Genomic DNA, 25,550 nt, shown 5'->3' on the forward strand with positions numbered 1-25,550 from the left:
AATCTTGCATGAAGTCCCTTTCATCCCTACGAGTTCAAGACATTCTCATTCCATCACTGTACTTCTAACATCTCCAATCAGCACTCAACAGAACAGCCATGCACAACTTTGCCTTTTTTTATTTCTGTTGCTCCATGCCAGGATGCCAGCAAAAAGCGTGGGGAAATTGTGTGAACACTGAGGAAGCAAGAGTGTCTATTCAAGAGCCACTGAAGACTAGAGGCAAAGCATTATCAACTTGAAAGCTCTAACAGAGTATTAAGTGCAACTCCACATGTGCTCCAAGTGGCTCTCTCCACCAGCTTTATATCAGGGATCAACTCCTTACACACACAGGCAGGGGAAAAAAAAGCGAACAAAAACAGAAACAAAACCACCCACCAACAAAAAAATCCCACAACAACCACCACAAAGGAAGAAGAAATCTACTTAAATAATTAAACCCGAAAAAAGACCCAAAACAAAACAAGTCTTCGAATGAAAATCTTATAATACCAATCTTTATTCAAGACAGACTGAAAAGAAATACTTACTAGTGCTTCACTTACCCTGAAAATACAACTCAAAAATATCCTACTTAGTCAGTATTAATCACTTTAAAATGAGCTGAATGAGCTCCAGCTTATTTCAAGTACATATAAATTTGGAGGCAACAGAGAGCCTATTTATCATTTTGATGTGTGTATATATACGCACATATTATATCTATAAATCATGTATACACATACATATTTTGCTGCCACCTTGTGAACAGTATCAGAATAAGGAGGTTTAGTTCATACAGACCCAATTACGACATCTTCATTTACATTTACCTCAACCAACTTTAACATTGATACCTTTCGCACAGGTACTCGATGTGACAAAGGATGGCTGAATCAGGTGCTCGGTGAAGCAAATCTTAAAAGGCTGTATAAAATAACTATTAGTCCTCCACAGTTTCCATATACTTTCATGTCACAGTTTATTGCCACAGACATCATAGAAAATATAACTAAATTCTTTCTGATAAAAAAATTGCAGCTTTGCATCCAAGTTGTATAGCTGTCTTCAAAACTGAATAAGCTGGTGCCTGTAAAACAAAGAAGAAAAGATTAAACACATCTGATGAAGTGTTTTGTTTGAACCACACTGTCGTAAGGAATAGTTAGCATAATCTAAAAAAACAAAAACCAAAACAAAGCAAAACCACATAAAAAAGCCCACCAAACCCCACCTGCATTTGTTGTCTAATCTACCCTAGAGCAAACTAAATTAAAAACTATCAACTTTGCAAAATGTTTCCATTTCTCCACAAATATAAGTCGAGAGAGAAAAAAGGGGAAAAGTCACACATTCCTCATACAGTATTCAAGGGAGCACAGAATTTAGTTCAGTATTTCACACTTCCTAACATGGCTGTGTTCATCTACCAAGATGATGCCTCAAGTTTCCAGCTCTACGGATAACACTTATTAGCCTTATCCTCAAAAATATTTAATCTAAAAATTAAATTAAAAATTGTGCAGAGGACACCTCTCAAGAACACACAATTACTTGAACACTTGACATGAGTTCCAACAGGTTCAATTCTGTTCTAGAAAGCCACAACATGCAGTGCTTTCTTATACTTATCTTTGGGAAAGAGTATCAAGCACCATATTTTCTACCTCTCAAGTAAAGAACTACACCACAGTCACTAGGTGAGGAAGATGAGAATACCACATCTACATCCTTGCTAACAGTGCCGATTAGTTAACATTGCACTTACCATTTCTGCATCGTGCTCAATGCCAATGTCATGGTGCTCCCGTTCATCATCCCGAAATTGCTTTATTATCTTTAAAAATAGCAGTTAATTAGCAAGTCTACTTCACAGAGAAATCAAGGCAGCCAGTATACAAAACTATAAGCTGCTGACCATTGGAGGCATCTGAGGCCCATGTCTCTCAAAAACTTCTCAAAGACCTGCATGTCAAATTCAACAAAAAAGGAATAGTTTACAGCATTCCTCAAACCTAAAGATCTTTTAATATTCTCAAAAAAAGCCGTTAAAAAACAAGTTGCTATTTTAATATTTTAAATTTAATATTTTAATCTCTTCGCTGTTTCAAGAAAACCTATACTTGTAGTAACTTGTAACGCTAATTAGTTTCATACATACAAATTATTCTGACAATTTAGATAATGAAATTAAGGTCCCTGCCTTGCCAGAGTGTTTCCCTGTAAGCCAACAGGGCTTTTGTCCATTCTAGCATACTCTAAATAACACTATTTTTCCTCTTCTAATTTTCCAATTGGGGCAAAAAGGTTTAAAGAATTTTCTCTCAAGGTGCCTGCATGACTATGTTTGCTTGAACTGCTCAGCATCTACAGACACCCAAGCACTGTCTCTACTCAACAGGTTTGCATTGCTTTTGGTCTCATCCCTGGTCCTCCTCATACTGTCAACTGTGAATAACCTTGCTGCTTCGCTTTTTCCTCTTTAGTTTGTGTCCTCTCAGTTTACAGCCTTTATTTCCAGGGGCAGTATTTCAAGAGAAACATGCACAAGGCTGCTTGTGTCAGCACAACCTGGGTTACTTCAGGTGCTATTTCTACAAGAAGAAGACAGTTCAGAGTAACCAGATTTGGCTACTATATGTTAAACTATGCACAACTGAACATACAGATAATCAGCAAAGTTGGAAATCAACACGCACACCCTAAAGCAAGCTCCTGCCAAGCAGAGCACAAATGAGCTCAATGTGCTGCATGTGGAAACGGGTCAGTCTCCCACAAATACTCTAAAAGAATGAGGCCTAATTCGATGCCCAAAATACTTGGGAAATAATTTTCTTGCAGAGCTTAAAAATAGTTGCTCCTTACATACTCTGAACAGTATTCAAGGCTAGAACATGAATGGGGTGCTGGTCAACAGCCAGCTCAGTGCAAGACAGCAGCGTGCCCTGGCAGCCAAGAGAGCAAAACACATCCTGCTGCATCAAACAGCATGACCAGCTGCTCAAAAGAGCGGATTAACCCGCTGTGCTCAGTGTTGGTGCTGCCTCACCTGGAGTACTGTGTGCAGTTCTGGGCCTCACAGGTTAAGAAGGATGTGAAGATGCTTGACTGTGTTCAGAGGAGGACAACAAAGCTGGTGAAAGGGCTGGAAGCCATGTCCTGTGAGGAGCAGCTAAAGACTTTGGGCTGGTCTAGTTTGGAGAAAAGGAGGCTGAGGGGTGACCTCACTGCTCTCCGCAGCTGCCTGAGGAGGTGAAGTGAAGAAGGTGCTGAGCTCTTCTCCCTGGGATCCAGTGATAGGACACATGGGAATGGTTCAAAGGGGAGGTTCAGACTGGACATCAGAAAGCATTTCTTTACCAAGAGGGCGGTCAAATAGAAGAACTGGCTTCCTAGAGGTGGTCGGAGCCTATCAGTGTTTAAGAGGCATTTGGACAATGCCCTTAATAATGTGCTTTAGCTTTTGGTCAGCTCTGATTTGGTCAGGCAATTGGACTAGATGATCACTATATGACCCTTCCAACCGAGATATTCTATTCTAACTGTATAATCATAGCCATTATAAGAAAAGTGTTACTACACAATCTTATTTTCTCCTTTTGTTTCCCTTCTAAACCCTTCCTTTCAATTAAAATTAATCAAAACTAAAGCATAGGTCCCAGTCAAAAGGGAAAGGCTGAATTACTGAAACCATGCTGAAGCTAATCCAACCAATTTTGGTGCTGATCAACGTAGTGCTGCTGACAGATAAAACATCCTTTTAACTTAAAAGTTTCTGTTGCCTTCAGCATTCCAAGTGATAAAACAAAAAGAGACCTACTGCAAACTCTATGAACATATTATTTTAAAAGACTAAAGTCACGTTAGATAATTTAATGAGTTTGCTAAACTATTTTTTAAGTCATACTTAAATACCTGCAATAGTTCTTTGTACTTTTCTGGATCTTCTTCCACAAGCGTTCGGATCTGGTTGTTGTAGTGATCTGATATACTCTCTTCCACTGCCACTGTGCAAGCCATTGCTCCTTTCTTCCCAAGCAAAGCACTTCCAGCCCCTGTGATTGTGGTACCAAACATATGGCAACAATGAAACCTGAAGCAATGCAAACAATTTACACCGTTTGAAGACTTCACAAAACAACAATAACACCACAAACTCACCTAAAACAAAACCTGCTACATTCCAAAAAGGCAGTAAGACAGTAGGTCGAACTCTGTACGCAACCATTAGTTCATTGAACTTTTTTAGGTGGTCTTTTTCTTGATTCCACATTTGCTGGAAAAGAGGCAGATCACAGTGAAGTGTAAACCCAGGAAAGCTAAGCATGTCCAATAAAACTACTAAACATAGAGAAAACCAAAATGGCTCGAGCCACTCACACTTTCATTGCAAAGGTAACACTAATCACATTACAAAGAGTTAATGGTCAAGAAGGCCAGATGAGGATAGTTACAAAAAGACAACATAAAATATATTTGCAAAGTAATTCTTCGTGACAACACTAAAGTAGCTGTAGTACTGTGACTCCCTTATCAAGTAATTCCACCACTCTTCATAAACTGCACACGTTTGAAAGTGTTTAGATGATAGACAGCTATCTTACCACAAAAAACTGCCACTTTTCAACTTCATCCGTCGGTTGTTAATCAAATGCAGATTAAACACAAGCACAGCAACCGCTCTTAGGTCCACTAACCTGGATGATGGGTCCCACGCTCGATCTCCCCAGGACGGCCATCTGCCCTGCGTAAATGCGGTTTGCCCCGTACTCCCCGGCGTGGTCCACCCGGATGATGCGGTCGATGACAGGCCTGTTGATGCCCTCCAGGCTCGCCCGCGTGCTGCACAGCCGGAGGGACCCCCCGCCGCCGGACAGAGCCCATGTGCCCCGCGGACCTGCTGGAGAGACAACGGTGACTCGAGCTCTGCCGGGCCCGGCCCCCGTCCGAGCCGGGCGCTGCCACCCGCGGGGCCGGGCAGCCGGAGGCGGAACCCCGACAGGTTGTGGGGTGGTCGGGCAGGCGCGGGAGCCGAGCCGAGCCCAGCCCATACCCGCCCCGCAGCGCAGGGGCCGGCACTGCCCCAGCGAGCGCCGCACAGCCGGAGCCGCCACGGCGGGACACACCACCATCCCGCCGACCCCGACACCTCCTCCGGCACGTCGCAGCGCGCAACGTCATCACCGCGGGCCGCCTCCCGCCGCCATCCCGCCCTATCACGATTCCCCTTTGCTCCCCAGCGCCGCTGCACTGGACAGCAGAGCTGTCAGTCAGGGCCGGCGTCCCCTGGCTGCCATGGCAACGGGGGCGGGGCGACCTGCTGAGGTGTTACGGGGCGCTGCGGGCACAGGCGCCCCTAGCGGCGTGGAGGTGCCGGCCGGGGCGGGGGGGAACGCGGAGGGGACTCGGGCCCCGGCGGCCTCTGCAGAGCGGGCCGAGGCTGCACCCGGAGTCAGAGCAAACTAATCTGCACACCACCAGACATCAACGTCCAATAAATTATTATTTTACAATATAATTTCATTAAAATGAAGACAGAAAACATTCCAAAACATGTTATAAAAAGAACAGTCTCTCACGTATTAACTAACAGTGTACTACTGCACGTTTCAAGTCTTAAACACAACCCTGTACAGGAAGTCCTTAAACACAATCTATAAATAAAGGAAAGGTAGTGGTCTACTTGGATTCTCTCAGAATCACGCAGCTCCTGTAGTTCATTTAAGAGAAAAGAAATGTGAATTTGAAGGGTACTGACATAAGTTTCTGAAGGCTGTATTTCCAAACTATAATTTAACTCTCAATATTCACATTTTAAAACAAAGAGAACAGTAGTCAGGATGTTTGTACAAGAATAAAACACAAGTAATAATGCCTTAACACACTGAAACAACAAAAAAGGCACTCCACAGCAGTGAGGCTGGTACCTGAGCAATGGCTGTCCCCGCTCACTGGCCTGGCTGGTGGTCTCTTCCAACTCCCAGCATTCTCTTATCAACTTGTCTTCTCTGAGCCCTTGTGTGAAGTTATCCAGTGTTCAACTGCACTTGCTCTTTCAGAGCAAAATAAATATCAAAGTCTCTCCTCTGAAAATATTTAGAAATCTGATTTCAAACCCATGATGTATTTTCTTCTCCTATGCAGTATTTCAAAATACTGACATATGTTCCTCTTTTGCTTTGGCTTGATTTAAGGCATAATTTGTAGAAACAGTACAAAGTTCTTTAACAGAGTTTCAGTTCTGATCACATTTTACCCCAATACCCTGAAAAATAGAGACTTATCAAACCCCAACAACCCTGACATTGTAGCAGCAATAGCGTCCTACCATACAATTTTTTGCACAGGTCTAGCACAGTATAAATTAGCTAAATTTCCAGTCCTGGAGACTTTAAGGCCCACTAGCACAATCAAGACTAAGACCACAGGTGTCCATTACACAGACCGCAGTGCCAGGGTGCCAGTCAGCTGCTCAGTTTTTAGGTGCTGCAGATGCTTCTACTCTTATCTAGCGGTTCTGTGAGTTTGGAGAAGTCAAGTTCTTCTGGCTTTTTGTGGTTTTCAAGGACACCTCTGAGCTTCTGTTATCTTCCTGATTAAGAACAGCTTGTCACGACTCTCCTTGAAAGACAGAATAAAAAGTATGCTCTAGATTAACAGAAGTTTTCTATGAACAGCTCATTTCTTTATTAGAAATCAATTGGTGCACTCACCTCACTGCACTTTAATTAGTGACTCCCAACACACTCTCGACTATCTGAACAATTTAAAGTTTATTATAGTCTTGGCTTCATCTATCTCACATTAACAGTTCTATGTTGAGCCTAGTAAAAGCAGCTCGCACACGTAAAAACTTAAACCCATAGTTCCAAGAAGCTTAAGAACAGTGACCAAACAAAATAAAAAGCATGAAAGAATTTTCAGAATTCCTAACTGATTTGGGAACCCTTGAAAAAGCAGCAAGGCTTTTGCTCCTATACTCCTTGTCAAAAAGCTCTCCCCAGCACAGTGTTTTTCTAAGGACGGGTCGTTAAATACTGTATCTAAAAGAAGCACATACCAGGAAAAGGGCTGTTTCCTAAGAAAGTGAGAAGACTTACTAGTGAGGCTAAGTTCTGACTAGAGCAGAGTTTGACAGACCACGGTATATAAACATGGTTAAGCATGGCAGTAGCTTATGATGGCCACAAAGAAGCATGTCTCCGCTGGCACTGTTCTGTGAAGAACTAGTTAGTGGTGACTTGCTCCACTCTGAGTACCTGCTGCAAGCAGTGCTGGACCTGCCCTGGGGAATAAGACCAGACATGAAGCAGCAGAAACATCAGGCTGGAGGGAAGGTGTCCTGGGTTCAGTTGTAACAGTTATTTTTCTCCTTTTTAGTAGGTGGTGCAGTGCTGTGTTTCAGCTTTAGTCTGAGAACAATGCTGATAACGCACCCATGTTTTAGTTGTTGCTAAGCAATGCTTACTCCGACCAAGGACTTTTCAGTCTCATGCTCTGCCAGTGAGGAGGAGCACAAGAAGCCAGGAGGGAGCAAACACAGGACCCAACTAGCCAAAGGGGTATTCCGTAACACAGCACATCATGCCCAGTATATAAACAGGGGGGGAGTCACCTGGAAGGGGCAGATCGCTGCTCGGTGCAGGTTGGGTACAGGTCGGCAGGTGGTGAGCAATTGTACTAAGCATCACTTGTGTTTACTGAGGTTTTTTTTCCTCCCTTTTTAGTTTTATATTCTTTCCCCTTGTTATTTCCCTTGTCATTATTATTATTGGTGGTAGTAGTAGTAGTTTTATATTATACCTTAGTTACTGGACTGTTCTTATCTCAGCCTGCGGGGTTTACATTCTTCCGATTCTCCTCCCCACCCCACCAGGAGCTGGGAGGGAAGAAGCGGGGGAGTGAGCTACTATGTGGTTCTGAGTTACTGGCTGGGCTTAAACCACGACAGAAGGGTAGGGAGTTGGGTGCCTGTTCGTGACAGTGGAGAAGGAAATAGAGGTGGGGGTTGTGTGAGATCGTGGAGGGGACAAGAAACGCAAGATTCAGGTTCTTGTTTGGCAGAAAAAAACCTGTGCAGATGGGTGGATTTAAGCAAGACAACAGATAAAGAACAGGAAGACTGCTTCTCAGAGGCATCTCTCATGCATGTATGTTGCCTGATATAATCAGACCTTGCTGCAGGTGCAGCTGACACCCAAGAAAACCAACTAGACTGAGAAATACTATAGTTCTTTGGTTATTTTTCCTGTGTAATTTGCAAAACATTCTTCATTGTCTGTGCAAACACTAAGTATCCAGAAGATCATGAAAACTGGTGTCCCTCTGCATGCCCAACTACTGACATAACAAAGAAAACTTTAGGGGTACAGAAAAGTGGGTCAAATCTTACCATAACCAGTTGCTCCCTCAGCTGCTCAACCACTCGTTTGTGTGCTCCAGCCAAGGCCATAAAATAGAACATAACAAGGCTGCAGACAACAAACCAACACTGTGTCTTAGCATCATGCAAAACAGAATTAGTCAGAAAAAGACTGTTACAGACTGGAGGAACTATCAGTTTGTGCATTTGCTTCAGATAAGAAGCTGCTGGAGAGAAAATATAAAATAAAGAAATCAATACACAGCTGGGGTAGATTGGGCATAGCTCTGCTCAAAAGCATTTGCTCAGAAATTTGTGCTGCCAGCAAGCAGGGACAGAGTGTGAGGGGTCATAGAGGCACGGCCGCTTTCCAGATGTTACAAGTTGTGTTCCAATAGCTCTCACTAGACTTGCCAGCTCCTGCCCTGCTCAAAGTGTAGGTATGAGGGGGTTGCTCCTCAGAAATTAAGTTTAATGAGGTTTCACTGGAGCAACTCTTTACTCCCATTGTAGTTTCTAACTATGGTAAGCAGCCACAGATCAGAATTGCAGCCATTTCTTATAGCACATATTCCAGATGTAATCTGTGACTCAGATTATCCACAGTGCATCAAATGATGATGAGCAGCAGCAAGAACTATGATAGCACAAATGCCTATATAAATTACATATTTTCTTTTCCAAATAGTAAGTAGTAGGGTAGCAGTGCAAATCATCCTCCACTTCTTACATAGGCTTGATGATAAAGTAAGAAAAGAAAAAGGAAAAAAGAGGAATTGGTATTTCCTGTGCACACAATAACATGTTCAGTTCAGGAGAACACATAAACATGTGTTATGGAAGAAAGGGTTGGGTGCAGTCTGAAATAAACTGCATGGTCTCTCAAGTGTAGAAAGTATCAGGTAACAAGGCTTCAAGATCTGAAAACAGTTGGGTTAAACTGAAATGCAAAAAATTCCATTTAAATGTAGGGGAAAAAAAGCCCAAACAACAATCTTTTTTACTGCAGGAGTGACCAAACATTGGAACAAGTTGCCCAAAAAGGTTGTGGAGTTCTCCCATCTTCAGAGATCTCAAAATCTATCTGGACACCATTCCTGAGCACCTACTTTACTTTTTGAACTGAAGGTTTGGATTAGATGATCTCTACATGTGACCTCCAACCTTAAAAATTCTATGGTTCAACACTGATTTTATCTTACAGAGTTACTGTTTTGAGGGGGTGGTTTGTTGTGGGGTTTTTTACACCAAGGTTTGCAGATAGGATTTGTGATCACAAGGTTTAAAATACTAATTTGCAGAATGATTCACAGTTAACACTTTTGAGAAAGACGAGTGTGGGATATGGGACATGCAAGAGGAAATGGAATAAAGCTAATGAGCGTCAACACATGAGCTGAGGATTCATGTGGGCTTTGATACTTTTGACTGCAGATGGAAAATCTGGTCTAATAATTGCTTGGTATCAGCTCAGTAAGGAAGGCAATGAACCATGCAGCTGCATGACTGAATTAGGTCTCCACAGCACTCACCAAATGACCATAAAGAAAGGCACTGCAAAGGCTTCTGATGCTATGCCATAAATGACCTGCTGCAGACCTGTTGGAAAACCAAGTACTGTGTCTGGAACAACTTCCCATGAAGTGTTAAAACTCATGAACGGCCCACATGCCTTGGAGGAGGGGATACTGTCAAAGAAACAGAACAGGAGATGCTACACCAAAATGTAAAGATAAAATAATCCAACACAAGCCCAGCACCATTTTGCCCATGGGGTAAAAGTGTCCTTTGTCTTTAAAACTGTGATTTTTGTTTATATGAACCAGGTTATAGTTTCATTTATCATTCACTATATATTTTATTCCAATTTATCATCCCAAAGTTGTGTGTCTCTTTTTAGGAAACTGACAACCTCAGAACAAGTATCAAATTCATAGAAGTTAAATTGTCACTTACTATGCTATGCTTATTCCCAAAGGAATAAAAGCCAAGATGAGCCCAATCAACAGCACCACCAAGAAGAAAAAATTGGAACTTGATGCTCTGATAGGCCTGGCTGAAGGTTTACATGTGCGTATCAAACTGATCTGAAGAGGGAAAGTGAGCAAGACTGTTAGAAGTACATCTATATACATAGATCCAAGTATCCTTTCCCCACCAAACGAATTTTCTATTCACAGATATGCTACCAGCTATCACGTAACCATCCTTTCATTGAGGTATATGGACTGAAGAGGGCTAAGGCAAGAACGCTTTACATTCTGGTATAAGTCAGTGTCTCCTATTTCAAGCAAGGTTTTGATCCAGACGGCCTCATACATTTGCACAGTCAACTGACATTTGTTGTATGACCCATGGCACAGCTGCCAGCTTTGTTTTGCCACATCTTCACTGGATACATCCCCTCTTATAAGAGCTAAAATATTGGCAAGAGCTTGATGCACAGGAGGAGCTGTGTCACAGAGCAAAGCTTCTGATATGCAGAAATCACTTCCTGAGCATCTGACCCAGCTCGGATCTTCCATTATGCTTCCAAATCTTTAGCAGCTTGGCAAAATTTTGTCTAAGTTCTAAGCTGCGTTGCTAGTAAATAGATTATTGCAGAAAAGCATTATAAACACTTACAATACAGCTTTATTACACAAAAATGTTTTATTAAAAATTCTACCTTCTCTTAAAAAACCTACAGAAGATGGAATGCCATTACCTCATTTCCAGTACACCACATCCTTGGGTGTTTTTAGGGGTTCTGTTTGTTTTATATCAACTGCACATCTGTATTACAAAACCCACAGAGATGTGCTCAGTTTAGTTTGCTTACCACAGACCTTCATTACCTTTTTAATGTAAAAGATGATGAAGTACTTTATAGTTGCTATTGCAGGGAGAAGTGGTGAAAAGAAGGTTCCAATCCAGCAGATAGTTTGCCCATAAACGATTCCCAGGACATTGTCAGAAATTCCAAATTCCTGCAATCCAAACCACTGAACTGGCTTCCAAGAGCAATGATCAACTAACAACCTAAAACCAAAGAATATCATTAGGTCTAAATTGAAGTCATAAAGCTTAGCTGAATTCTAACACATTTGGAACACACAAATATTTAGCATTTAAGCATTAGACAACATAAAAATGTCTGAAGAAAGAAAAGACTCAAATATAAAAAAATACACAGCCACCAGAAATATGTTTATGTTTTATTTTAAAACTGGTAGCTTGCCTGGAAACATGGGGAATTAGTAACAGGGAAAAAAAGAAAACTGTTTCATATGTCATCTGCAAAAGTATGCTCAAAAGGCAGATACTTACTTTCTAGGAAAGTCCACAAACAGGGTCACAGCAAGAATTATAATAAAATCAAATATCATCAGCTTATACATTTCTTGCCCAACCTCAGTTTCCCAGCACTATAAAAACAAGTCAGGAAAAAAAAAGATCAGGAGCTCAATAACAAGTGAAAAATAAATCTGTCAATCACTAAAGCAACAAACATCTCAGGCACATAACACTATAACGTTCCAGCTGTATTAACTCCCTTTTCTAAAATGTTTAAGTGTTTCAGGGTTTCCGTGTTGAGCTTTTGGTTTGTTTTGTTGGGTTTCATTTGGTTTTGATTTTGGGTTGGCTTTTTTTGAGGAAAGACCATTTGTCTTACTGGAGCAAAAGGCAGTAACACAACTATCTCTAAACCAGAGCTACCTCAAACAATCCTTATGGTAGTCAGAAAGTATATCATATAAATGATAATACATCCCCCTGAAGTAATTCTAATCAGAGTTTTAGACAAAGAAAAGTTATACATAAAAACTGTACTGATTTGCACTGAGCAGGTATAACATGAATGGCAACCCCAGGTCTGATTCTGAATACCTCTAGACAAGCAAGTCTCATGGAAAACAAATCTCTGTTCACAAGTTCAGATGATTAAAGACTAAGATAAATCTACTTACAGGATAGAGTTCGTAATTGTATCCACAGGCCTTACACTCGTCGGTGGCACAGTAGGAGATCTGACTCCACAGCGAGAACAAGAGAACACCGATATTGGCCAACCGCACAAAGACACACCTGGAAGAAAGGTAAAACCTAACTTCAAACCTGCCAAAAAAGTCATTCTAACACTTGGCTCAACTTGCACAGGAGTCCAAGTAAGGCTTGAAGCACAAAGGGGTCAACCAGAGCTTTAATGGAACAGCCAGATAGATGATAAACACATTTCTTTCATTAGTAGTAAGTTAAATTGCTTTTCACCTTCCCTGATGTAGGCTAGAGTCCCTCATTTCTTTTCTCAGTACTGTTTCTAGATCAGCCATTTCAGTTGCAGATCTTGATGCTGCAATGGGCTGCAATTCTTTCAAGTACAGTTTGAGAGGCCAGGCAACAACTCTGCATGCAGCATTTCTTCCTCACGTGGCTTCACGCCTTCAGAGGCACTTAGCCAAATCAGAAATACAAAGCACTGGGGCTTGAGGAATTCAGATGCTTCAACCCGGATCTTACTGCCTTAAGCTGCCGAATGTCAGTTCTTCATGCTCTCACACTGAAGCGCCTTTTAGCCCAAAACTTTTAACTTCTGCCTTGAGCAAAACTGTGTTTCAGTCACTGCTGTACATGCACATCTGCTCATTCAAGGAACTGCTGCACACAAAGCGGTGTGAATCCACAGCTCTGGAGCCACAGCTTCTCTACTGACTATGTCAGGGTGTCGAAGATGTCCAGATCACAGAGCTAAAGGGGACTGACTGTGCTGTACTGTCAGCAAAACAGGAGATTGTTTGCAGATTTAAAGTTTCCAACTAAACCCAAGTCAAACAATGCCTGCTTGGCTTGCAGTGCCTGGGCCCTCCAGCACTTCTTGAGATTTGAATGTTTACAGTACTTACAACCTACTAAGAACAAGTTGTTGAAACATTCTGGGCCACAATAAAAATATTTTTACCTCAGGAGTGTCAGCCTGATTTCAAAGGCTGGTGAGTAATCTTCAAATCTGATCAGAAATGAGAAGATCTGAGGAGCAATGAAGTTGGCCAATGTGATCGTCACGGAAGGCAAATACTGCACTAAGAGATTAGCCTGGAAGTTCACATTGCTGATGTCCTGTACAAGAAAAGATGAGAGAAAGATAATACTCAGAAAAACACACCTTCCTGACATTGTGCTCTCTCCAGCTACCCACCAGCCTCTCCTACCCAGGATTCAGGTAGCATCTTTTACCGTCTTCACTCTCCATCTGTATTTGGAACTACAAGCCTGACTACTGCTATGTATCCCTGCAGTTTCCTGCTACACACCCTGCTCCCTTCACCAGTAACTCTCTCTACCTCCAGATAAGAGTATTTCTGTGCTTCCTCAAAGCTTCTGTTTGAAGACCATGTTGTCTAATCCAGCACTAAGGCTACCAGGTTTTTTTACCTATGTCGAAGTGCAGGCACTTTCAAGTTATTTGCAATGGTGCCAAGCAGCCCCCCTAAATTTTCTACCATCTTAAGAAGCTCCTCTACCTACTCATTTAGGCCAAGTTAAGACATCAAGCCTTATACATAAAGCTCACAGTAAGTGAAGCTGTTTTTCAAGATGTTCAGTGTTGTGCTATCCTCCTCTGCCCTCAAACAATACCTCTGACACAAGCACTTCTCAAGTCCCCATTTCCTGCTTCTCTATCTGCAACCCTGGCAGTTTACAGAAGTTAAGAATTAGGTTCACCATGAGTACAACTTTCCCCATGTACAGCCAGTGCCCCTCACATCACTAACGAACAGACTGGAGAGAAAACTGTGATCCTGATTCGTATCAGGCTAAATAAACCCTGGGGTCCTACAGGGAAATCAATTAATGCTGAGAAACTGCTGAAACTGTTGTCTGCTCTTGGAGTTCTGTTTCTGAACCATTCTTCCCACCTGGTCGTCCTGCCAGGGGTAAACAACCCCACCTAACCTGATTCTTTCCACTACCGATGCACGAACCTTTTCTTCTGCAAAGTGCTCTGTGTTCAAAGCCTTCCTGTAGCTGTAACTCAAGCTGCAATACAGATTATAATCTTTATTCTCTCCTTCCCTTGCTGTTCATTTTTGCAACTCAGCAGTGAACCAGATCAAGAAACTGATCACAATGAAGTTTGTTTTAACTGGATCAGTTCCCTCAGTCAGTTTGCTGCCCCGATATACAAAGCTTGTACTAGCACATCACAGTCTTGTACTAGCAGATCACAGTGAGGTGAGAACAGTTACATGAGAAGGAAAGTGAGGGCTGTTTTTCTTTCAGCTGCATTAGCTCCAAGGCACACAACAACAAAGCTTCTGCATCAAACTCTGGTTTTTTATGCACATGGTTCTCGATCTTTCTCACTCTCTCCTACTAAAATAATTCTAACACTGTAGAAAGTGTTTTCAGATCCCTCATATGAAAGGTGCTATATTAAGATACTTGAATCTTTCACAATAGTTCCTCTTGCTGTAATCACCAGCCCCGATTGAATCTGTCCTAGTGTCATGCCTGATACTTACATTGGAGTTTTCTTGAGAGAAAACAGTTGCTCTAGAAATAGAGTAAAAACATCCTGATAAAACTGCAAGGACAATTATATTTATAAATATTCTCAAAGAGTAGATGCGCAGCTTTTCTTTCACTGTCCTGTCAGCTATTTTTCGCTTCAGCCTTTCTTCCTCCAAATCTGTCTGAAAAACAAAAAGGATAAGTAGTTCTCTGGTGCAGCACACACCACTTGTCTGCTACCTCAGGGATGTGCAAATCCATAGCCTGTTGTAAGAGGGTCACTCCACCACCTGCCTGAGCACACTCAACTGAGAGAGCCTCTTCATCAACGCAAACAGGTGCATGCAGAGTGGAAGCCCCTGTGTGTTCAGGGCTGAGGGCCCTGTAGCCAAAAACAAGCGTCTCGTCATCCTCTTCTCTCTACTATATCGGTAATGTATCTCCTTAAGGACTGAAAGACAACTTGCCTCTTTATTGTGACAGACTGATCTCAGACAGCTTGGTACTAATCTCTGAAATGTGTGTATCAGCCCACTCATCTCTTTACTTCTGCAGGTAGGTAACCAGCCCTCACTCAAGCTTCCTTCTCCTACTCTTTGTGAAGGAAAATTGAGGCATGGCACAGAGATAAAGTAGTACGGTCTTGAACTGCTTGTCATGTAAACTTGATATATTCACCTTAGCTGATGTGAGAAGACAGTATCATCTGTGAAAGCAATTTAACCTGAGCAAACCCACAGATTATCCAGGTATTTTCTGAGGACTTATTTCCAAACAGTAATATGAAGGGGAAGTTCTCCCAAGGTGCAAGTTCTAGAGGCAGAAGTGTGGTAAGTGAAGGAGGCTCTGATTATATGATAAAAAAGATGACTGTGAATTAGTCAGAGCAGACTGTGAATTACTAGAGCAGAAAACAACTCACTGTAATTTATGAAATCTGTAATTACTGCTTTGTGGTTTGAAGTGGAAGTCTCTTTTCAAAGGTAGTTATTTTACTACACAAATCTCTGCTTCCACTGTATGGAGAGCAAAAAGGTGGTACTGGTTTCACCAGAAAAATACTTTCAGTCCCTCTTTTTCAGAGAGCTTTATGATTTGGGAAATCTGTTAGGTGCATCAGCATTTTGTATGTGCATGTGTGTCAAAGACATCTAGTGAAAACCTTTCAGTATCTCTTTATCTTCTGCAACAATGCTCTCAGACTGTATGAAGAGCACCATTTGAATTTTATTCCTCCCCAAACCACTGCCTACCACATTTTAGACTTATAACCCAGAATACTCAGACTGATTCCCAACAGTACAGGATTTTGCCCACAGCTTAGATAGCTTTTCCTGTTGGGTTATGTAGAAACACAGGAAGCAGGACTGGAACGTGAGGAAGAGTTAGATAAGCAGTTAACAGGTTGGCTTCAGTCCCCGGTGGACGGGGGAAGGGCCATTGCACCACAATTCTAGCTACCCAGAAAGCACATAAGAGGATGTGGGTTGCCCTGCCCCCAATACAAACTACTTCAATCCTTTTCATCCTTATTCCACTATCTGTAAAATTAAACACCTCTTTTTTAGCCATCTAAGCTATATTTAACCTTAATCATAGAGAAATCAAAGTTACTCACTTGGAGCTCATATAGCAAGCTGCGATGTTTTAGCCGTGCTGCATTTGGATCTGTAATGCAGAAGTCCCAGCCTGCAAAGACTTTGTTACAATAACTCTGAAACTGGTCTTCATCATGCACCAAGTTCTGCTTAAATCCTTCCACAGACCTAAAGAAAAATGCAACTTCATTCATGAAAAGACATACTTAATCCACAGAAAAAGAAACAAAAGAACACACCTCAAGCAAGCTGGTTCAAAGGCTAAATGACACTCTCCCCTCCATGAGCAAAAACCACACTTGCTTTCTATCAGCAAGTCTCTGGGATGCTTTCAGTGTGAGGTTCTGCAGCAACCAAAGCCAGCTGAAGCCATGACTGACACAGGTTACTCCCCTCTGCACTTAGCCACAGTCATACCTTCTCCTCTTATCCAATCATCTGACACTGCAAAGAGCTGGCTCAGGAAACTGAGATGGCAAAAAACCAAACCAAAACCACCAAAAAACCCCAAAAGAAAATCCTCCTACAACTACTGTATAGTTGAGGGTCTTTTATTTATATGTATGCATACATATGAAAAACTAATACTTCAAACTTATTTCTATTTATTTTGCTGGCTTAGTTTCCCCAACAAAGGCTACTGTGGCACTGCTATCCTCAAGCAAAAGATTCTCCATTTCCATATAAAACAGCTCTAGAATGCAGTATGTTCTTCACAGGCAAAAATGCAATGTCAACTGTGCAACAGGTAGCAGGAAATATATACCTAAACTACACCAACATCTTTACCTTTTTATTATCCAGAGGAAACTTAATGCAAGGTAGGCAAATGTAGCCAGCAGATATGCTAGTGGCAAATTGTACCTCAGGATACTGAACCATGCAGCATCTATTGTGTAATAGCCATAAAACAACCTTGTCACTTCAAGGAACCCCTGTGAAAACATGAAGTTGAAATAGAATTTGTAACAGTAGCAAAAACTGCCCAGTTATATTCAACATGAAATTAAGTAATCATTTTGTGAATTTAAAATTACTATTTGGATGCCCAGAAAGCTACAACATAAATACTTCTAAATACTGCTACTGCCTCTACCAAACTGTAACACACAGTGCTTAAAATCCCTCCCCTCTCCAATCAAAGAGCTCTATGATGAGAACACTGACACCCTACACAGAGAGCACAATAGGCAGTGTACTACAGGATATGTAACGCTTGGCAGCTGCGGAGGAGAGGCTGTAGCATGTGGCCAACCAGGCTTGTGGACATACAGTAGAAGTCAGTTTGAGAACTCCCTTTCTCACAGAGAATAAAGGCTAATTTTACCTCAGTGATGCACATGCCTTGTCATTTTTCACAATCATCAAAGCTTCATTCCCCCACGTAAAATATTTTCACATTATGGGAGACACAGAAACTTAAAAAAGAAATAAAATATCTAATTACTTACAGTGCCACTGAGCAAATCTTTGAGGTAAGTATAGAAGGAAACAAGTCCCTTATTACCACTAGGTGTATAAACTGTGCAGTGAGCCTCTGTAAACAGAAAGGCAAAACATGTCACTCAAATAGTAATGGCCATAAAACTGCAAGATAAAGTTGATTCAAACATGGCAAGTTCTTCTAATAAAAGCATTTATTTGTCCTGAGAGGTGGAGGAAAAGCTGACAGAAAAGGGGAATCTCCCAAACAACAGCAGTACATAGAGAAGATACCTGTGTTCTGTGGAGGAATTTTAGCAAATGTACTGTTGAATATTTCATATTTGGAAATGATGCTGGGAAGGGTAACAAAACTAAACATCAGGATAAAAATTACAAAATTCAGCAGGACCAGAAAACGCAGGAAGGAGAAGTAGGACTGGATGCCAGTGCCGAATTTCCCTAGGAATAAAAGAAACACGTGCCAATAATTAGGATAAAATCATTGAAAATACAGAAGGAGCAGATTATTATTTCAGATATATTGAGTGAACTGAATAAACATTACTAAAGCTAGTTGGAAGTTCTGCAGGCTTTTAGCAATATAACTCAAATGAAAATGTGACTTTTTCATAATTTTCTCCAATATACTTCCTTTTACCCCATCATGGATTTTACATCAGCAACAATAAGGTAACTTCTCAAACACATACAGTTATATCTGAAACTATGCTTACACATGTAAAATTACCAATAACAGAAGCAATTTTAAAGATGAGAAATCGACAATAGACAATAAATACCTTCTATGCTGTGAATATCACGTCGCCAAAGCTGCAGGTAAGATGACAACTCCTTCGCTTCATTGAGAACTTTTTTCACCGATTTGCTGCTGGCTCTTTTCCACTGCTTCCACCCAGATAAATATTTTGTATCGGCCTGCTGCCAGTCCCTAGGAGTCAAGAAATAGTTACTGAGCACAAGAAATACTTTTTCACAACATGTAACAGGGCGAGGCACAATGGAGCGTGCTTGTAGCCTTCAGAGGGACAGCACAGTGCTAATAGTTAGAATAGCTTACCAGGAGGAACAGATGGGGACAGCTAGTGTAACTGTGACATCAAGTTAATTCAAATACAGCAAGTCCTCTTGCAGAAAACATAAAAAATCCTATTGACAATAGCAGGACAAACACAGGAAAAATATGTAGCTGAACTTCTGGTGGGATCTCAGGAAAGATGCCATTAATGATTTCATGTTTACAAATGGCTGGGAAAGGAAGAGAAGATTCTTTCCTGAAAAAATCTGATCTGAAGAGAGAGCATCTTCACCAAGAGGCTCTTAAAAAAATTCTCTAAAATATTTAGCTTTCCTCTTCTAATGTTATAAATACAGCTGTTCAAAATAGAATCTTATTCTCTTTTCTTGCAGAAAATTCACAGATCTCAAAATCAGAATGAAATATCAACATGGGGAGGGGGAAGTAATAAAAGTTTGCATTATGGTTTTTTCTTTTAAGAAGCCTTAAAACCAGACAAAACCACCCAGAAACATAGTTTGAAGAAAAGCCTTCACACACTACCCTACCGAAGTGTGTGCCTGACTGCCATGCCAATGCCATGGGTGCTGTACGTTGATAAAGTTTCCATATCCTTCTTGGCTGAAAGTAAAATTGGCATTTTGGCAGAAAGCCAAATTAACCCTATGCACAACAATCAAACACACATCTGAGGCAACAGATGACCTCATTTTTAAGTTCAAATACAGCTACTCTCAAAAGATTTCACTTTGCCGAAACTACAGGCTGCAGCATGTAGTGTTTTAGACAGACGCTGGAAAACTATCTGCCCCGTGTTTGGTCTGCATTTTAAACAGGGGCGTGGGCTGCATATTCATCTGTGTTACAGAAGTTGAGTGTTCAGCTTTCAGGACATTTGTATCAAGCATTTTGTGTTGGCAGCTGCTGCACAGTGCACACAGATTGCTGATCCACAGAAGTGCCAAGAAGCCCCACCAGAATCTCTCAGCGCTAAAACACGTAAACAAGCTTGGGATATCCCACCTCTGTTCCTAACACGCACCATAGCCACAGGACTGCAGTTCCTTTTTCTTGATACACAACTTCAAACAAAAATTCAATGTGTCGAGCACTTTCCTGTACCATGACCTAAATCATCTGCTTTTCCTTGTGTACGGGCTGTAGGGTTAAACTTAACTCCAGGGTCAGGGTGCAACTCATTTCCTGCTGCTCTTGAGAGTTATTACTGTTCTCTGTGGAGCACCAGAGAACAATAATCGTACTTTCAGCCCTCTCCTGGTTCATAACCACAACTAAAAGGTAGGAGATTTAAAGGTGCAGCCATTGCCTGATAATGTAAAAATACATACTGTAACCTCTCTCCTCAAGCGAGCTTTCAGCCTAGCAGTAAGACATGAGACAACAAGCAGAGAAATACAGGCGGGACAAAGCACGCTCTTTGCAATTCCCTCCCTCCTGTGGGTAACTACTAGAGAGGCAGGAACTGCTTACAGCTCACAGCAAAGAGCAATTTAAAAAGGGTAGGGAACGGGGGCGGGGAAAGGAAGAAATCGTCCTGAAAGGGTTCTTTCCACCTGTATTGAGCCACACCAGAGAGGGCGCAATGTATTTTGGAAGAACTGCGGGGAAGACTTGCAGCAGCACTCACACAGCAGCAGCGGGTCGCTGACGACAGATAAGCCACAGTGACCCTTAAAAGCACATAACCCTGAGGCAAGAATAATAATAAAAAAAAAAAGAAGCCAATGCAAAACGCGTTTGGCTGCTGCAGGTAATTCCCAGTTTTGACTCATTTTTCCCAATTCAACCTATTCCTCCCCTCAGTCAGCTACTCCATCCTGCAGCCAAGAGCACCCGGCCACGATCCTGCAGCCAGAGGTGACACACGGAGCCTGCCGCATGTGGCATGAGTACCTTGGGCAACTTCTGCTCAAAACCACATGCCACAGCGTGAAACAGACACAGACGAGCCCAATTCTGCTTCAGCATTCCATCCCACCCGTGTTGTGGTCAGGAATTGGTAACTAAAAAGTAGAAGAGAAAACAAGTGTAAAGATTTACCTCAATCTCCTCTTCTCCGCGATGCTCAAGGGGTACTCCCTCGCAGGACGAGCCGCCTGGTCGTCTTCCTCCCGCTCCGGCCCCCGGGCCTCAGACCCGCGGCGCCTCACGGAGCCCTGCGGGGCCGCCCGCCGCTCCTGGGTGCCCCCGCCGGGCGCGCTCCGCCGCCTCCGCGCCGACTGGTAGCTGGGCAGCTGCTGCAGGAAACCCACAGGTGCGGCGGCGCGCGTCTCTTCAGGAGCAAAGACCTCTGCGAGAGGGAGGAAGCGCAGGGGCTCCGGCGCGGGGCTCGCCACAACATGGCACCCGGCCCGGCCGCCCCCCGGGACCCCGCCGCGCCGAGGGAGGGCAGCGCCGCTCCCGCTCGTCCACCCCTCCTGCCCCCGCCACCTGCCGCGGGCGCCCGCCGGTGCGTGCTCCGTCCCCGCGGCGCTCGGTATCTACCTCCCCGCGCTCTTACCGCTGCTGCCCTGCCGCCAGCCCGGCGGCTCCGAGGCGGCCCCGAGCCCGCTCATGTCTGCGCGGGGGAAGCCGCGGTGCCGCTGTTTCCGGGCGTTAGGAGCCGGCGGGGCTGTGGGGCGGCGGCTGCCGGCGAGCCGGAGCCGCTGGCGGGGCGGGTCGAGGTTCCCCGCTGGGGCCGCCTACCCCGGGGCGCCTCGCCCGCAGGGGGCGCCCGTAACCGCGCCGCGCTGGGTCCTCCGGCGGGAGCCCTGGTGTGAGGGGGGGAGCCTCTGAGGTAGGGGCTGAGGTGCCCCTACGCTTGGTGAGGTGCTCCCGCTTGCGCCTGGCCGCCCTCCCTCGGCGGCATTGCTTTGTATCCTTAAACTTGTAGGCTTAAACAATAGGTTCGTCTTTAGGACATCAGAGTCTTTTTATTCCTGTTACCCAGGGCTTTCTTTAAAAATGCCATGAAGAAACGTGACTAGCAGAGCACTCCCTCCCTTAGAATGAGGCAAGGCTCAAGCACCCCATGGGCAGGGCTGTGGGGTGTTCTGCCTGCCCGTCATCTCTCACAGATGTTTGGCTTACAAATAGGCTTTGTTTCAATGACTTCTGTTACTATAAAATGTCCGTGCTGGTGTTGGGTATTGTAAAAACTTCTTAAAAATTGATATTTGGTCAACTCCTGCTGGGTCACAGGCCCACACTCCCTAGTTTGTTCTGAGTGACTGGGCCCAGTGACATCAGCTGCAGTGGAAAGAGCACAGCTTTACCCTTGAATGTGAAAACTGGGCATAAACTGAAGCAAACAAAGTTAGTAGATGCTTGGATCTCTTTTTCCATCTGACAGGATGGTATTTGTCTAAAGTTGTAGTAAACATCCCCGGGAGACTTACTTCTTTGAATAGTTCTTGCCTTTAGTGTGAAAATAACAGCACATATGATGAAAAAGAAAATGGAACTTCCAGTACTTTCAACAGTATTGGATGGGGAGAGGGGACAGAAAGCATTTCTAGCCTTTCTTACTGTATTCTACTGGTAGTTAAATCAGTAACCAGATTTTTCTGAACATTCCTCATCCACTCATCCACTTCTAAAGATAAATCATCATTAGATCTCTCATCATTAGAGCTGGTCACCTCAAGTTTTTTTCCCTATGTGTGATCAGCTCAGGCATGTGACTTTGGAATTGCTTTATTAGCAGTAAGAATCTGTGTTGTTCATCAGTTTTCATAATAAAACCATAAAGTGTTATTGATTAAAATGTAAGTTCTCAAAGTACATGTTGATGGTCAGTAAATTGATGTATTACTGGCAGAGGAGGCATATATCTTAAGGGGAATTGGGAAATACAGAGACAAGGAATTAAAGCACAGGTGCTTCCTTATTGCTCTGAACTAGTTCAAAAAAACCCAAACAACAACAAATAAAACCCAAACCAAAACAAAACACCAACAACAATTTGTAGGTGTTCTTGCCTTTGTGCTTGTACAATGTAACTAACATGGTTTTTCAGCTATTTTTCCATGAAAATAAGCTATAACTTGCCCTCATCCTTCAATAAGTCACTCTGAAGAGCCTTCAGAGTGAAAAGAGCGGGAATTCAAGCCTACTGCTTTTGCCTTCTCCTTTTCACAGATATCCAGGATGATCTTTTCCAGGTGGGATTTTTTGTACAGGAAAGGCTGTTGCAGCATGACTATCTGCTGCCCTTCCAAGAGGCTGGGCTGGGCTGGGCTTCAGCTTGGGAGCATGCAGGATCAGCTTGTTTGTACCAGAGTGGGACACCTCAGCGAAGCCCGTTTACAAAGGTGATTTTGGTTCCTTAGTTGAGTGTCACATTTCATGAGCTTTGTTTAAACAACTCCCAGTTGATCATTCCTGAAAATTCAGGAGATGGAAATTGAAACCCCTTGGTAGCTTTCCTGAAAAATCCTTCAGTAGTGGTGAGCATTCATGCTAAGTGTGTAATTGATATACCAGATATGAATGTGCACTGCACCACCAGAGCCGAAGTACCCACTTTTATTGGTCACTTGAAGCTAACCAGGCGTGGGCCATCTTTTGTGTTTGGCTGTGAACAGAGAGCAGGGCCAGTTCTGCCTTAAATAGGAATACTTACAGTGTAAGATTTCCCTAGGGGAGTCAGCTGGGTGGTCAGTTTTGCCTTTTATTTGGGCTCCTTACCACTAAGAATACAAAGAAGAAAGGTGAGTAATACACTTGTGGATTAATTAGACTCTGTGTGCTAGAAAACTACTGGGTTAATGACCCTGTGAGAACAAATTTAAATAAAGATTGGAGGAATTGAAACAAGATTGACTTGCCCAGGGATTTTGTGAGAACATTCTCTATTCTATTTTTTGTTTGTTTGCTTGTTTGTTTTTTTATTCGAGAAAGTTTTTTAGAAACTTGGAAATGTTTCAATGGATTTTACGGATCACAGCAATCCCAGGTGGGAAAACAGGTGTGCTGAGAAGAGAATGGATGTTTCTGCCAGAGCCTGACAGTCACACACAGGGAGTGTGGTAGGTTCCTCTCATGTATTGCTTGTCCACTGTCCCTTACTCGCAAAAGCAGCAGTTTTCAGTCTGTGCTGAGCAGGGAAACCAGTGCCATATATTGTTTCCTGTGATGCTGGAGGTCCATCTGTCATATTCAATAACCTCACGCATTTCCAGGACACTTTTTCTTTTATATGGTTCCTCTTCATAATGCCATAGCTCAGGTCAGAAATTGCTTCTAAACCAGGTCAGGTTAGAAATTGATTCTAAACCTTCAAGGAAGTTCTGAGTGACTGTTTGATTTGGGGAGGATCTTGTGTTCAATTACCCCCATGCTTTGCCCTGTGGCCTGTGCAGCATGCAGGCAGCTCCTGGATCAGTGCAAGAGATCTGCAGACAAGTCCACTGCAGTCATGCCAGGAATGTTGCTCTGGGCAAAACGTAATCTTAAAGTAGTATTAGAAAACTTAACTTAAGCCTACATTGAATGTGTCTGGTACAGGACAGACATGTTTTACCCAGGGAGCTGGAAAAGCACTAGCCATTTGGTAAAAGTGATCCTCAGCCATTACAACAGCACAGAACATGGAACAAACTGATTTAATACCAGTTCGTCATGGGGTAGTGAGGGTGCCTTTAATCCAAAGGTTGGCAGGGGTATTTTTCATTTGTCTGTTTCGTTTTTACTCTTGCTGACCAGAGAAGTTACTGAGGAATAGTTGCAGGAAGTTTTAAGATGTGTGTTTTTCTGGGGAGATAAAATATACCAAAATGGCGTAACAAGCTATATTAATATAATAGTGGTTGGAGTTCCAGAATTCTCTATAATATTAGCAAAAGGAAAAAAGTAATGGGCAGACCACAGGTCTGGGAGAGCAGAGCCAGTCTTGTCTTTACCCTGCTTCCCTTTCCCCCCGTGCCTGTCCCTGTGATGGCTGTTGAGCCCCACGTTCCATTTGAGACTGCTCCTCTGCTCGGAGAATGGTATTACCCTTTGGGGCGAGCACTGGGCACCAGCCTGGCAGCGAGTGTTGTGTGGTGGGTGCGCTGGCAGCATCGGCTGCAACAGAGGGAGTGAAGGTAATGCAGGCATCCCTGCCTAGCTGCTTTGGGACAGGAACACCCCAGCACGTAATTGGCTTCTCTGTCTCTCCGCCTGCCTGGTGCTTGGCTGTAGCTTTGCCTAGTCTATAGTTTTGCTCATGTCTGCTTGAAAGGAACACACATAGGGAGAGGAGGAAGAAAAGAAAAATCAGTATCTCTGTGTTACACTAAAGAAGTTCCTGTTCCTTCTGGTCCCTACAGAGTACAGGCAGACAGGGCCGGCATTACATTCCCTGTCCAGGAACCACTAGTTACTGCCTGTATTAGTGTGAACTAATTTTCTCAACCCTAGATGATCCTTCTTTTAATACAAATAAAAGCATGTGAGGCCAAGATCGTTCTTTATCTCTGCTCTACAAATGATTAATCCAGGCATAAAGGTAACGCTTCATGTGTCTGGGAAGCATTTCTTTCTGCTCTGTTCCTTTGTTGTGCCGTTGTGATCCAGGCCAAAAGCAACACACGTTTAAATTCATGGAAGGAGGGAAACTTAATTTCTAGGAGATCAAATAGAAAGCAAGCAACGTGTCCTCCGGCAGGTAACA

The 25,550-nt window shown here is 43.0% G+C and overlaps 3 protein-coding genes across 11 annotated transcripts in view; 1 reads left to right on the forward strand and 2 right to left on the reverse strand.

Annotated features, from left to right (window-relative positions):
• Positions 1-476: 476 nt before the first annotated feature.
• Positions 477-5,177, reverse strand: COQ7 (coenzyme Q7, hydroxylase). 8 transcript variants are annotated; one of them, XR_003991211.1, is made up of 7 exons: positions 5,036-5,136; positions 4,680-4,879; positions 4,144-4,258; positions 3,898-4,037; positions 3,032-3,265; positions 1,751-1,947; positions 477-1,072 (listed from the first exon to the last, which is right to left on the reverse strand). XR_003991211.1 is itself a non-coding variant. In XM_030484600.1 (6 exons), exons 1-6 carry the CDS (start codon positions 5,112-5,114, stop codon positions 995-997), a joined length of 681 nt encoding a protein of 226 aa, XP_030340460.1. In that variant the 5' UTR covers positions 5,115-5,177; the 3' UTR covers positions 477-994. The 8 variants fall into 8 exon arrangements, 3 of the variants coding, with proteins under 3 accessions (XP_030340460.1, XP_030340459.1, XP_030340458.1); XR_003991210.1 differs by having other exon boundaries at positions 1,063-1,072; positions 1,751-1,819; positions 4,680-4,882; positions 5,036-5,132; XR_003991213.1 differs by lacking the exon at positions 3,032-3,265 and having other exon boundaries at positions 5,036-5,158.
• A 289-nt stretch (positions 5,178-5,466) lies between these two features.
• On the reverse strand, positions 5,467-21,557 carry TMC7 (transmembrane channel like 7). Of its 2 annotated transcripts, XM_030483298.1 has the most exons (16): positions 21,417-21,555; positions 20,957-21,206; positions 18,660-18,808; positions 18,151-18,318; positions 17,886-17,971; positions 17,224-17,369; positions 16,455-16,602; positions 14,848-15,018; positions 13,284-13,441; positions 12,295-12,412; positions 11,654-11,751; positions 11,182-11,365; positions 10,301-10,431; positions 9,877-10,032; positions 8,375-8,453; positions 5,467-6,603 (listed from the first exon to the last, which is right to left on the reverse strand). In XM_030483298.1, the coding sequence occupies exons 1-16, from the start codon at positions 21,469-21,471 to the stop codon at positions 6,544-6,546; spliced, it is 2,157 nt and encodes a 718-aa protein (XP_030339158.1). In that variant the 5' UTR covers positions 21,472-21,555; the 3' UTR covers positions 5,467-6,543. The 2 variants fall into 2 exon arrangements, 1 of the variants encoding a protein (XP_030339158.1); XR_003991006.1 differs by lacking the exon at positions 10,301-10,431 and having other exon boundaries at positions 21,417-21,557.
• A 3,898-nt stretch (positions 21,558-25,455) lies between these two features.
• TMC5 (transmembrane channel like 5) overlaps positions 25,456-25,550 on the forward strand; it is a 28,458-nt gene continuing 28,363 nt past the window's right edge. Inside the window, exon 1 of the transcript XR_003991005.2 lies at positions 25,456-25,544. The gene's annotated coding sequence lies outside the window, so the exon portion shown is untranslated. The remainder of the gene's footprint in view (positions 25,545-25,550) is intronic.

This window comes from Strigops habroptila, chromosome 4 (assembly GCF_004027225.2).
Source record: "Strigops habroptila isolate Jane chromosome 4, bStrHab1.2.pri, whole genome shotgun sequence".
Taxonomy (NCBI): domain Eukaryota; kingdom Metazoa; phylum Chordata; class Aves; order Psittaciformes; family Psittacidae; genus Strigops; species Strigops habroptila.

Bases quoted from the DNA above. Each gene is read 5' to 3' on its own strand.
- COQ7 (XM_030484598.1), bottom strand. From the start codon at position 5,114: ATGGTGGTGTGTCCCGCCGTGGCGGCTCCGGCTGTGCGGCGCTCGCTG. The intron at 4,038-4,143 runs GTGAGTTTGTGG...CCACAATCACAG, and splicing joins TGTAGCAGGTTTTGTTTTAG to GGGCTGGAAGTGCTTTGCTT. The intron at 1,073-1,750 runs GTAAGTGCAATG...TTTGTTTTACAG, and splicing joins TTGAGCACGATGCAGAAATG to GCACCAGCTTATTCAGTTTT.
- TMC7 (XM_030483298.1), bottom strand. From the start codon at position 21,471: ATGAGCGGGCTCGGGGCCGCCTCGGAGCCGCCGGGCTGGCGGCAGGGC. The intron at 17,972-18,150 runs GTATCTTCTCTA...TTCTGTTTACAG, and splicing joins AATTCCTCCACAGAACACAG to AGGCTCACTGCACAGTTTAT. The intron at 16,603-17,223 runs GTAAAGATGTTG...ATTTTTCTTTAG, and splicing joins TTCCTCTGGATAATAAAAAG to GTCTGTGGAAGGATTTAAGC.